Raw genomic sequence first — 12391 nt, 5'->3', positions numbered from 1 at the left:
TCTTCGCATCTCGTCTCATTACTGATGCAGAACAAAGGTATTCTTGGATTATCAATAACAAATTTCAAAAATTCAATTATGACTAAAATGGAATGGTGATGAGCAGGGAGAGTGCTGCAAGCAGTGATTTATTACTGAACCCTGAATCAATGAATAACAAGCTTCATCAAGTCCTTAGTAATGCTTTAGTGTTCTTCTACAGAAAGGAACATACACATTGTACTGTAAAAAAGTTGCCAAAATTGAAAAAAAAACAAACCCCAAATGCTGATTTATTCTTTTTCCTGCACTGCTCTAATGGCTGCTGCAGACCAGTTCTCTCCAGCTGCCAAGGCTCTAAATTGTGGGATATGAAATTATGGCAAAGGCTCCTTTGAAAGATGCTGGGAAAGGAGCAATCCAGGCAGAAAAGGACAGGTGATGTTATCGCAGCCACTCCTGACCAAGAGCGGGATAAAACCTTGCGGCAGAGAAAGTACGTGCATATGGAAAGAAGAGGTTCCTTGCCTTGAAAATCTTAAGGTGCTGACAGACTGCAGTGAAATTATATGGGATTTGTCTGCTTGTTACCAGTGACCTTTTTCCTGACTTTTGCTTGAGAACTAAGTTACTCTTAAGGGTAATGGGTTTAAACTGAAAGAGGGGAGATTTAGATGAGATCTGAGGAAGAAATTCTTGACTGTGAGGGTGGTGAGCCCCTGGCCCAGGTTGCCCAGAGAAGCTGTGGCTGCCCCATCCCTGGAGGGGTTCAAGGCCAGGCTGGACGGGGCTTGGAGCAACCTGGGCTGGTGGGAGGTGTCCCTGCCCAGGGCAGGGGGTGGCACTGGGTAGTCTTTAAGGTCCCTTCCAACCCAAACCATTCCATGATTGTCTCCCATAAGTAACTAAAGATGTGGGAGGGAAGCAGTGGTCGAAGTGAGGGAAATCTGTTCTCCCTGTGACCTCGTACAGCAGTTTCTTCACCTCACTGTGAGCCACAACCTGCCCTGAGTACCCAGAGCACTCTGAAGGAAGGAAACGAAGCAGAGGAGACTAACACAGCTGTAGTATTTCCTGTGGCTGGTTTTGTTCCTGTTCACATGTTTGCTGTTGGGGTGTGCATTGCATGCACCACATGCACCCTGCGCCGGCCCCCTTGCTGTCCAGCTGCAGGGCTGGGCTCCTGTGCTGATGCCACCCCTGTCACAGCAGCAGGGGGAAGCAGCGGCTCTCCTCCATGTCCCCGGGTGATGGTGGCAGTGGGGTTTGCCACAGAAAGAGGCCAGCGAAGCTGCCCTTCCCTCCCCACACTGCCTGTGATTAACATGGCGGGGCGTCCGCGCTGTGTGAGGCAGCGGTGGGGGAACCGGCGCCCCCGATTGGCCGAGCCCGGTGTCCACGAGCCGCATAACTCGACGTCCTATAGGTTGCCGCGCACCCTGAGCCCGCCCCCAGGCCGTCTCTGCCCCTCCCAAGCAAGAGGCCGCCGCGGGCCCCCCCCCCCAGTGCGCATGCGCAGCCCGTGCCGGTGCCCCTCCCCTTCTCGCTCGCCGTCGCGGGAAGGCGGAAGCGCGCGCGGCGCGGTGGGGCAAGATGGCGGCCGCCGGGCGGCTGCGGGTCCTGCTGTGGTTGGCGCTGGCGGCCGGCGCGGCCGCGCTGGGGAAGCGGAGCTCGGTGAAGGTGCTGTCGGACGGCATGTGGCGGGAGCTGCTGCAGGGCGAGTGGATGGTGGAGTTGTGAGTCGGGAGGGGGCTGCCGGGGAGGTGGGGGGGGGGGGTTTCCTCTCAGCGGCCCGCTCTGTGGCCGCGGGGCGCCGAGCCGTGCCCGTTCGTGACAGAGTTGTGCTGCCTACAGCTATGCCCCGTGGTGTCCCGCCTGCCAGAACCTGCAGCCCGAGTGGGAGAAGTTTGCCGAGTGGGGCGAGGACCTGGAAGTGAACATTGCCAAAGTGGATGTCACGGAGCAGCCGGGTGAGAGGCCGGCGGGGCCGGCGGCGGGCTCTGAGCGCCCTCCCCGGGCCCCTGGGCGCTCGGGGGAGGGGTCCGGTGCTTTTCGAAAATACACAGAATTAGTAGGAATAATAAAGATCTTTTCCTGATTTCTACCGAAGGCAGATTGCTGTATGTAGACTGAATACCCTAATCTTCCTTAATAGATAAAGGGAACAAGAGGATTTCTCTAGAGAGTGATTTGGAGGATTTCAAGCAGATTTTTGGCCATACTATCTAAGCATTATACAGAGCAAAAAATGTGGTTTTAGCTTTCCCTGCAGCAATACCTGTCTCTGTTGGCAAAAGGGAGTGCAGGCAGTCCGGTCTCCCTCAGCTGAAGCTCACTTCTCTTTATTGCCCTCATGCCTGTGTGGCGTTTGTAAAAATCCTTCTCCATATTGATACTTTTCTACAGAGTCACATAAGAACTTTTGAAACTTGCCTCGCTTGGGTTATTTTCTGCTAGTGCTGGAGGTTGTGGATCATGTGGGAAAAGGAGAGCATCTCTCTCTGAACAGCTACAGCCAAAATAGTCCAGTAGAGCAGTTATTCCTGGACATCTCCATTTCCCCATGCAGAAACATTCTTGCTCTTTGTCCAGGGTGACCTTTAGATGGTGTGCAGTACTTTGATATGCATAAGTTTGTGTTTGATCGCAATTAGAAAATTGATATCTGGGAGCTGCTGTTTGTATTTCGGTGTATAATAACATTTCATGCCTTTTCTTACATGAGTGCTCTACTATTCTGAAAATAACTGTCTTCTTACAGGATTAAGTGGACGATTCATCATAACAGCTCTTCCTACCATCTATCAGTAAGTATGCAATGCAGTCGGATTTCTTTTGGAGGAGAGAGGACATTTTTTTTTCCTTTTTTGGGGCAAATGAATGAGATTTACTGTGCTCTTTAAGAATGTTAATTACTTTACACAGGGGCAACCACTGCCTTACCCACTGTGAATTTACAGTAATGCCTGTTGATTTGGTTTTTTTTTTCCCTTCGGGCCTTATTTATTTTATCTTTTCATGGGTGTTTCTATTTTGCAATCTTTTCTTTGTAGGTTGATCTTAATGCCATTGTGTGGCAAGTCATTAGAAAGATCATTATCTTTTTATGGAATGGCAACCTAAAGCTAGACAAGATTCCAGAAATACTTGTAGCCAAGATTCTCGGAAAACATTTTAGACCAATATCATGTAATGCAAAGTACAACTTAAAAAAAAATAAAAATAGGCAAAGTGATGGGAGGGAAAGATGTTGAGTGGAAGCAAATGCTGCACTCTTGTACTGTCTAAAATGAAGGGCTTTTTTTTGTTTGTTTTACAGCTGTAAAGATGGAGAGTTCAGGAGATACCAGGGTGCAAGAACTAAAAGTGATTTCATAAATTTCATCAGCGACCAGGAATGGAAATCTATTGAACCGGTTTCATCATGGTTTGGTCCTTCTTCTTTCCTGTAAGTTTTGGTATGATTTTTATAATAATTTGTTGTCAAACATGGACACTTTAAGGACGTGCTGGGACAGGTCCTTAGGTGTGCCACACCTGGTGCTGCCTCCTTGGTAACAGCTCATGCAACAGCTCTGTGCTGGTAAGAAGTATGTGAATGTGATGGGTGGGTGTTCATTCCTCCTTCATCAGGTGTGGGAGGATTATGTGCACCAGAATAGCAAAGGTGCCCTGAGCAGAGTTTACTTTAAGGCTTCAAATAGTTATAGGTGGGTGTATTGTGTTACTAAACTCTTGTAGGTAACTTACTGACACTTGAAGTTCTTCTTTTGATAGTGCAGCAGAAAGATGTTTTGCCCAGCTACGTTCTAGGAAATGAGCAGTAAAAACTGGAAAATAAGGTAGGAACGTAGTTGTGAGATATGGGCTGGCCACTTAAGAAGGCACATCTGGAGCAAAGTTAAAAGCAGTGTGGAAGGGTGAAGGTTCCTTTGTTGAAGGAAAAGTGAAGTGAGGAGACTCTGTAGTCTGAGAAGAAATACGCTCTTTGCAATACTTTCTAGTTTTGTGGCTTTGAAGTACTTTTAGTTGATGCTGCCTGTGCTGCGTGGTGGTTTCAGAGTAGTTGAGTAACTGAGTGATAAAGCATGTTGGGGACACTGTTGTTTGAAGCAAATGAGCCCAATTGTTCGTGGTTTTCTGTTAGAGCATTGCTGGCTGAAACAAACACCTCTGTGCTAACTGCTCTATGCTGTAACAGTGTTCAGTGTATGAAGTGGACTGAAATGTTACATTTTTTGTGGCTCTTCTAGGACGCTCAGCATTGTTACTTTGTCTACTCACAATGCCCTTTGAATCTTCAAACTGTGTGGTTGATCTCCTACAAAGTATTAGCTCACACCAAGGAATATGTGAAATGGTACTAATTTTAGGATCGGGAAGTTTTCTATTAGAAGTGTACAGTACCGGCTCCATTTTTTGTGCATACTGAAGCAGTGTGCAGGCTTCTTCTATAGCTCACTCAGTAGCAACTTACATTGGCTTAATGTTTCAAATTCTCCTTTCCTTTACAGGTAGTGAATACTTAATGCTGAAGTTTCACAATAACAGGGAAATGTTAGAATTGGCAGGATGATATACATGGCAGATAGCCTGGTCTTTTTCACTAGTATGTAATTATGGCTAAACTTAAGTGTCCGAAGATCTTTCAGTTCTTATATAATCTGATTATTTTAATAGGCTAATTTTTTGTTTTAATAAAATGTCCAGATGCTTAATTCTTAATATCTTGAATAGAGTTCCATCTGGCTTCTTGTAAACTGTTGGTCCAAACATAACTTAGAACATAAACAAAACAGAAATTCATATGTCAGCAGATCCAAGTCAAGGAAGTCTGTAAGTTCGTAGTTGTCTGTATGTGGAACATCATGCAAACTGGTGTTGGTACCGAAGGTGGCTTCATGGGGAAACAAGTGTTTATTGAAGTAAAAGACAAAACAGTAGATAAAAATCAAAGTAGTTAGAAGGGAAACTAGACGTGAGCAGAAAGTTGTTAAACGTGGGACTCGATAATGACCGGTCAGGCAAATCAGAAGATACAGGTATGTGACTGGCTGAAAGATGTTTTCAGTTACTTTTTTTTTTTCTGCTTTATTTCAGGATGAGCAGTATGTCAGCTTTGTTTCAGTTGTCAATGTGGATTAGGGTATGTACTTAGATCTCTACTTTATTTTATCTTAACAGACATGCCATTCAACTGTTCTTGAAATGATTCTCTTGTCTTTTATTCCAGCACTGCCATGGTTATTTAACAGAAAATGTCGGAATACCGGTCTGGGGCTCATATGCTGTTTTTGCATTGGCAACTCTATTCTCGGGTCTGATACTGGGACTTGTAAGTGAAGCACTAATGCCTTCTTTGCCTCAGTCACTAAAGACTGAGTAAGACCAGATGTTCTGTTGGTACCCAGCCCGCTGAGCTGGAAGACACAGGGAGCAGAATGAAGCCCCCATAATCCAAGGGGAAATAGTTAGTGACCTGCTACAGTCCTTAGACACACACAAGTCTCTGGGGCCAGATGGGATCCAGCTAAGGCTACTGCGGGAGCTGGTGGAAGTGCTCACCAAGCAACTTGCCATCATTTATCAGCAGTCCTGGCTAACTGGGGAGGTCCCAGTTGTCTGGAGACTAGCAAATGTGACACCTATCCACAAGAAGGGCCGGAAGGAGAATCCGGGGAACTACAGGCCTGTCAGTCTGACCTCGGTGTGGGGGAAGGTTATGGTGCAATCATCTTGAGTGCCATCATGCGGCACATAGAGGACAACCAGGCGATCAGGCCTAGTCAGTGTGGCTTTATGAAAGACAGGTCCTTCTTGACTAACCTGATCTTCTGTGACAAGATTAGTGGACAAGGGAAAGGTTGTAGATTTTGTCTGCCTGGACTTTGCTAAAGCATTTGACACCATTTTCCACGGCATTCTCCTGGAGAAACTGGCCACCCATGGCTTGGGACAGGAGTACTCTTTGCTGGATGAAAAACTGGCTGGGTGGCCGGGCCCAGAGAGTGGTTGTGAATGGAGTTAAATCCAGCTGGTGGACGGTCACAAGTGGTGTTGCCCAGGGCTCAGTATTGGGGCCAGTTCTGTTTAATATCTTTATCAATGATCTGGACAAGGGGATTGAGTGCCCGCTCAGTAAGCCTGCAGACAACACCAAGTTGAGTGGGAGTGTCGACCAGCTTGAGGGTAGGGTGACTCTGCAGAGGGATCTGGACAGGCTGGGTCGATGGGCCGAGGCCAATGGTGTGAGGTTCAACAAGGCCAAGTGCCTGGTCCTGCACTTGGGTCACACCAACCCCATGAACGTTACAGACTTGGGGCAGAGTGGCTGGAGAGCTGCCTGTCAGAAAAGAACCTCAGGGTGTTGGGAACAGCTGGCCGAATATGAGCCAGCAGCGTGCCCAGGTGGCCAAGCAAACCGACAGCATCCTGGCCTGTATCAGCAACGGTGTGGCCGGCAGGACTGGGGCAGTGATCATCCCCCTGAACTTGGCACTGGTGAGGCCCCACCTCGAATACCCTGTCCAGTTTTGGGCCCCTCACCACAAGAAAGACATTGAGGTGCTGGAGCGTGTCCAGTCAAGGGCAATGAAGCTGGTGAGGGGTCTGGAGCACAGGTCTTGTGAGGAGCGGCTGAGGGGGCTGGTGTTGTTCAGCCTGGAGAAAAGGAGGCTGAGGGGAGGCCTTATCACTCTACAGCTACCTGAAAGGAGGTTTAGAGAGGTGGGGGGTGGTCTCCCAAGTAACAAGCGATAGGACAAGAGGAAATGGCCCCAATTTGTGCCAGGGCAGATTTAGATTGGATATTAGGAAAAATTTCTGCATTGAAAAGCATTATCGAGCACTGAAACAAGCTGCCTGGGGAAGTAGTTGAGTCACCATCCCTGGAGGTATTTAAAAGACATGGTGTTTAGGGACATGGTTTAGTGGTGGACTTGGTAGTGTTAGGCTTACAGTTGGATTCGATGTTCTTAAGGGTCTTTTCTAACGTGCAGGATGTTTGGAGGTATAAACTTGTCCGTCTTTGGTTTCAGATAATGGTGTTCTTAGCAGACTGTATCTGTCCATCCAAAAGGCACAGACCGCCACAGTACCCTTATTCAAGTAAGTCTGCTGTATACTTCTAATTCAGTGAAGCTGTTTGGTAAATCTTACTTAATAAATATTGGTATGTAACTTGTGTCTGCAGGACATGAGATTCAGTGTAGAAGTTTACGTTTGTGATTGATGCTGTGCTTTACCTGCAGCTGTGTGCCCTTGGGGTTTATAGTGGGTTTGTAGTTTGTATTTACTAAAGCTGAACTATTTTTAAAAAGCCTTTTTAGGAGATGAAAAATGTTTTTACAGCATTTCCATACCTGCAAGATATGAAATTCCATATGTGCAGGGAGATAAAAGTTTTGAGTGGACTGTAGTGTTGCTAAGTTGGGGGTTTACAGAAGTTTTAGGGGCAAAGTGAGGATTAAAAGTGAATTCGCATTTCTGTGGATAGTAAGGGATTCAATTTGGGTTTAGTCTCTGGAATTTTTCAAGGTAATCTTAAAAAGTCATGGAAGAACATTTGAATGCTGGTTTATGGTTTGTAGGAACCAGACCCGTTTTTTCAAAGGTGGAGGAAGTTTTATATTAACTTGTCTCGGTAGTTTGTAATCTGTTAACACTTAACCTGTGGGTCAGTTCATGGTAGCAACAATTCTACCTAAGATAGCAGCTTCAGTGACTGACATGGAAAGTGCTACCTGGATTAAATTAATTTAAAATTCTGTGCTAGCCCATGATGTAAAAAAAAAAAAAAAAGTATTTCACATGGTAATGGTATTTATTTGTGTATGCATGTTTTCCTTTCTCCTTAAGGAAAGCTAGCTCCAGAGTCAGCTCAGCTGCTGAAAAAGCTGGATGAAGAGCAAGAAGCAGATGAGGAAGACGTCTCAGATGATGAAACGGAGGGTAAAGAGGTGTCCAATGGAAACTCGTCACCGAACACTGTGAGGCAGCGCCCAGTGAATCCTGCTGCTGCAGTGGATAAATCTTAGCTTTATTTGCATGCAGGATTAGTGTTTAAGTCACCAGCTCAAAAGGAGATAAATGTCAAATCCTTCAGCTTCAAGAGAAGAATGACTCCTGTCATGGTAATATTGATGCATTTCATGAATTCAGAAAAAAATAAAAGAAAGCATCTTTGGCATCGGGTATTCAAAACTAAAACATGCTGTTGCAAATGGCTGGAACTTCTCCTGTCTGTGTGCAGAGAAGTGCCAAGAAATAATTTACGTGTCTTCTTGAACGACTTGTTCTGTAGGGATTTATTTTTTTTTTTTTAACAGAGTGTAAACCGGTGTACTTGTTGCGTTAGGGAACATTAGCAAGGAAAATGCACTAACCTGTTTGCTGTTAAAGCATTCAGAAAGGTTCCTCAGTATAAATCTATCTAGTTGTGCTCTGAAGAAATGCTGAGGGGGAAAAAGTTCCTTCACTTATGGGACATATTCCAGGCTTTTTATGTGACAAAAACTGTGTTCTGCTGTGACAATGAGTGCTACAAACCCCCCCAGTCTTTCTTCCGAAGAGATTAAGGTTGCTGTCTTCATTTAGAGGAACAGAAATTGCCCTCTGAACAAAAGCTAGAGAGCTTATCTTTGCTGTCCTCCCAGGTGGAAGATACCACAAGCGCTCTGTGTAGCGTGGGTTCTCTGGCTGACCAGAAACCTATTTACATCGATTTCTTTTAGAAAAGGCTGTAGAAAGCTATATGAGCTTCTTGGTGAAGTAATTCTCTAGAAAAAAATTACAAGTAGGACCGTGAAGTCTTGTTTGTCTCAATGACTCCGATTCAGATGGGAATAGTTTACACGCAGGGTTCTCTGCTGAGTGCAAATCCCTTCATCCTGCTGGATGGCAGTAGAACTCTGCTTATTTTTAATACATCATCAGTAATTTCTGTTTAATCAAATTTTACTGCAAATCTAATCAGGCTGTACCTGGTCTGAAGTTGAAATAACTGCTTCTTAATTTCTTTTACAGAAAGTCATCTTTTCTGTTTTCACAAAACCATCCTGAAACAATTTACCCTAGTTCTTTCTTTAAAAAACCTGTAGTCTACTGTTTTCTGTACAGTATTTGTTTTCACTCTGTAGAAATAAAAAGAATGCGCATGCACATCGGGCCAGTGTTATCTTGCATCGCTTGTGAAGAATTTTCCGTATTCTTTCAGTTAATTTCCAAAGTATTTGCAAGGGAAGGGTTAGCCTAATGCTGAGCACGCTTAGGTTTTTGGACAAGCCTGTTCTTGCTGGATTTTTTGTTTTATTTTTTGTTCTTAAGTTTGTTTTTTTTTTTTTTCATTTTTCATTGGAGTGGGTTTGCAGGACTGGCAGTTGATAAATCTGTGTCAATAGTACACTTGGTTGTGAGTAATTAAGATTGTAAACATAGAAACGCTCTTGACATATTCGCTGTTGCCTGGTGCTCTGAAGCCAGACTCTCTTGGTGATTATTAAGAAGGCAGAGCATCAGACAAGGAGCTCATAATGAACTCTGTGGGATATGAAAGAAATCTTGGGAGAAACAAAATTCAGAGCTCTTGCAGGTGAATCGGCTTCTAAAGCTGTTGAGAATAGTCCAGGTTTTTTGTCAGTCTTGAACTCTTCTTCCTAAGTAGATCGTTATTCATCCTCCATGTTATGAATGGAATGAAGTGATTCAGCTATCCAAATATCTGAGTTCTTCGATGAGTAAGAATGAATTATTATGTAAGATGTCCTGGAACTTCCTACTTTGACATTTTCTTTCTTTTTCTTTTTTTTTTTTTTTTTTTAGTTTTTCTGAACACTGGTGCTCTGAAATGACTTCCAGCTTGAGTCCTAGGTTACGTGTTTAGGAAGATAATAACTAATGCTTGAAAGGGTCCATTTGGTTAAAATTGGAGTGTTCCTGTCATTTTTAAATATCAAACATTTCCTGGTGTTCGAATGAAGACCGCTGTGTGCCGTAAATGCCCTTAAGGTGTTGGTCTTGTGGGTTTGCCTTAAATTCTCTAGAAGTTTAGATCTTAGCCTTTGTCACTAGTCAAATAAAGCAATAAATCTGTGATATACTAAGGAGAACTAGTAGCGCTAGTCTTTGGTAAATGGTGCATTTTGTTAGTTTGGAGAGGGCTTGAGAAGACAGTGGACACAAAAATGCTGGATGCTGTTAGGGAAAAATGTTGGATTGTTTTAAAAGCTGAACCATATGGGCTAACTCCACTTGGAATATATTTAAATGTAGCTGTACTGAATGCAGGGTTTTCTAATTTTTCAGTTACTTTAAAACTGTTTGTGCAATAGAGAAAGTATATACTGATAACTTTTGGCTAACTTTTCATTTTAAAAGAACAAACAACCTTTTTTTTTTTTTTTTTCCTTCTTGCTGTACTTTTAGACTCCTGGTTTAACAAGAACTTCTAGCACTGATTTACCTTGCCTTTGCCTTCTGTGCTCCTACCTTTTCTTACTGCCTCCCTGCCTTAGGCGAGTAACCAAATTCCCAAACTGCCTCCTGGCCCTTGGTGTTCCCAGTTGCTGGAATCCAGGCTCTGCGTGGCAGACCTGTCCTTGTCATTGGTGTCACTTCTGCCCGTTCTGTTCTGATTATCCATAGCCAGCCTGTGTTTACCGATCTCTGTAAATCTCGCTGTTCATATTTTTAATGATGTTATGGTTTTGTCCTGTGAATATTTAAGTTTCTTGATATATATATTTTTTTTTAAACCTATATTCCAAAGATGTTTACTGAAGCTGAGCGAAGGTTGCAATGTAACAAATGTGCGTAAGAGCCTGTCCTTTGTGTGTATTGATGATGCTTGAATATCAGTTTTGTAAAAATCAGACTGCCCTTTCCATATCATTGCCTTGACCAAGCATGTCCCGTTTCATCCCAGAAGGAATTAATTAATTGTAACAATACTTTTTTTTAACGTTTCAGAGAGTCTTCAAGTAAAAAATAACCACCAGCTTTGGATTCCTGTGTTTGTGTCTTTTTTCTAAGACAGCATCTTGCAGTTCAGCAGTGAAGCAAAGCTGCGGCTATTTCAATGTTGCAAAAGGAATGTAGGCGGAGTTGACAAATTACATTTAAAATTCGTTTCTTTAACTATTTTCTGTATTTGCGTAAAATGCATGCAAATCGTATTTCAGCCGCAGATGGACTCCTCCCCTCTTCCACCTACACACTGCGTAGCAAATCTTAACAGCTGAAGGGGTCAGCGTTGATGAATTTATCTTGGAGTGGGAAGCTTAATTCAGAATTGTGTGAGCTCTGAAATGAAAGAGGCTTCTTGAGGAGGAAACAAATCCGAGAAGGTATTGCTCAAAGCATGACTGAGTAACAGCTGGCCCAGTGCAAAACTGGCCGTCAGAGAGCCTGTCTTGCCCCTTCCCTTGCTCTTTCCACCATCTCTTAGCAGTGAGCATTGAGAATGCGGTTGCTCTGAATGTGCCGGGTTTTTTGGGAAAGTGCAATAATATTCTTGCGGCTCCTCCCCAAGAGGAATAAGGAATACATATTGCCTGGGGAATTAAGGGGATGCTCATACAAGCTGAACTTCCCTACTCTTCCACTCAATGTATTACATATAACAGAAAATAACAGCCAGTCCAAAGGAAAAAACAAGCAAAATGTCAAACTGAACTATATTTGGATAATTAAAATTGTTGGGAGTAGCCTGATGAGAATCAAAAAAGCTATGATTCTATGATCTAGTATGCTTAGCTGGCAATCGGTGTTTGCCAGATTACCAAAATCAGGCGTAGGTTTGTTTTTGAAACTAGAATAGTTTCCGTTATGACAAAGATTGATGGGGAAGGAGAAACTTCAGTATGCTATAGCACTGTGTCAGTGTCCAGAAGCACCAAAGTACAATGTAAACAGTAATGTTATGGCTTTGTTTTAAAGGAGAGGGAATCTGACTCCTGCAGCTGCCTTATCTCCTCGTTTGCATCAGCTGAAGTTCTTGGTTTGACCCAAAAGGCGTCACCTTTGCCTCTTCCCTGAATTTTATTTCTGACCACTGTTCTGACTAGTACCACACGGTCCACTCTTGGGTCAGCTTTTCTTTACCTTGCTGAACTCCTTGTCTTGCTGTGGGCTTTATCAACTTCAGTAACTTCGTAGAAGAAGAGATTCTGCCCTTTTTCCTCACTTTTTCATATTTACCTCTTTAAAACTTTCCAGATGCGAGTTTAATTTCTATTTAGCATTGCTTATAGAAATTCTCTTCACTGCGAGGCAGAACCAAAAGCCAACTCTGAGGAATGCATCTGCTGTTTAATAGCCATCTTGAATCTGCGAAAGGAACAAATACATTTCCTTTATCTGGTGAGTATATACGTACCCCTGTTGTAGCACTTCTTGTATTTGACCTTAACTTCTT

At 43.7% G+C, this 12391-nt stretch overlaps 1 protein-coding gene across 1 annotated transcript; it reads left to right on the top strand.

Annotated features, from left to right (window-relative positions):
• Positions 1–1537: 1537 nt before the first annotated feature.
• Positions 1538–10980, top strand: TMX1 (thioredoxin related transmembrane protein 1). The gene is made up of 8 exons (XM_074583548.1): positions 1538–1715; positions 1834–1949; positions 2741–2786; positions 3299–3427; positions 5080–5125; positions 5213–5314; positions 7017–7086; positions 7837–10980. The coding sequence occupies exons 1-8, from the start codon at positions 1573–1575 to the stop codon at positions 8013–8015; spliced, it is 831 nt and encodes a 276-aa protein (XP_074439649.1). The 5' UTR covers positions 1538–1572; the 3' UTR covers positions 8016–10980.
• Positions 10981–12391: the final 1411 nt, after the last annotated feature.

The sequence above is a fragment of the Larus michahellis genome, chromosome 4 (assembly GCF_964199755.1).
Source record: "Larus michahellis chromosome 4, bLarMic1.1, whole genome shotgun sequence".
Taxonomy (NCBI): Eukaryota; Metazoa; Chordata; class Aves; order Charadriiformes; family Laridae; genus Larus; species Larus michahellis.
The sequence above is the reverse complement of the archived record's forward strand: the minus strand, read 5'-3'. Positions and strand labels throughout refer to the sequence as shown.

Excerpts from the sequence above, each read along its gene's own strand:
- TMX1 (XM_074583548.1), top strand. The coding sequence starts at position 1,573 with ATGGCGGCCGCCGGGCGGCTGCGGGTCCTGCTGTGGTTGGCGCTGGCG. Across the intron at positions 1,716-1,833 it reads GGCGAGTGGATGGTGGAGTT|CTATGCCCCGTGGTGTCCCG; the intron begins GTGAGTCGGGAG and ends TGCTGCCTACAG. Across the intron at positions 7,087-7,836 it reads GCCACAGTACCCTTATTCAA|GAAAGCTAGCTCCAGAGTCA; the intron begins GTAAGTCTGCTG and ends TTTCTCCTTAAG.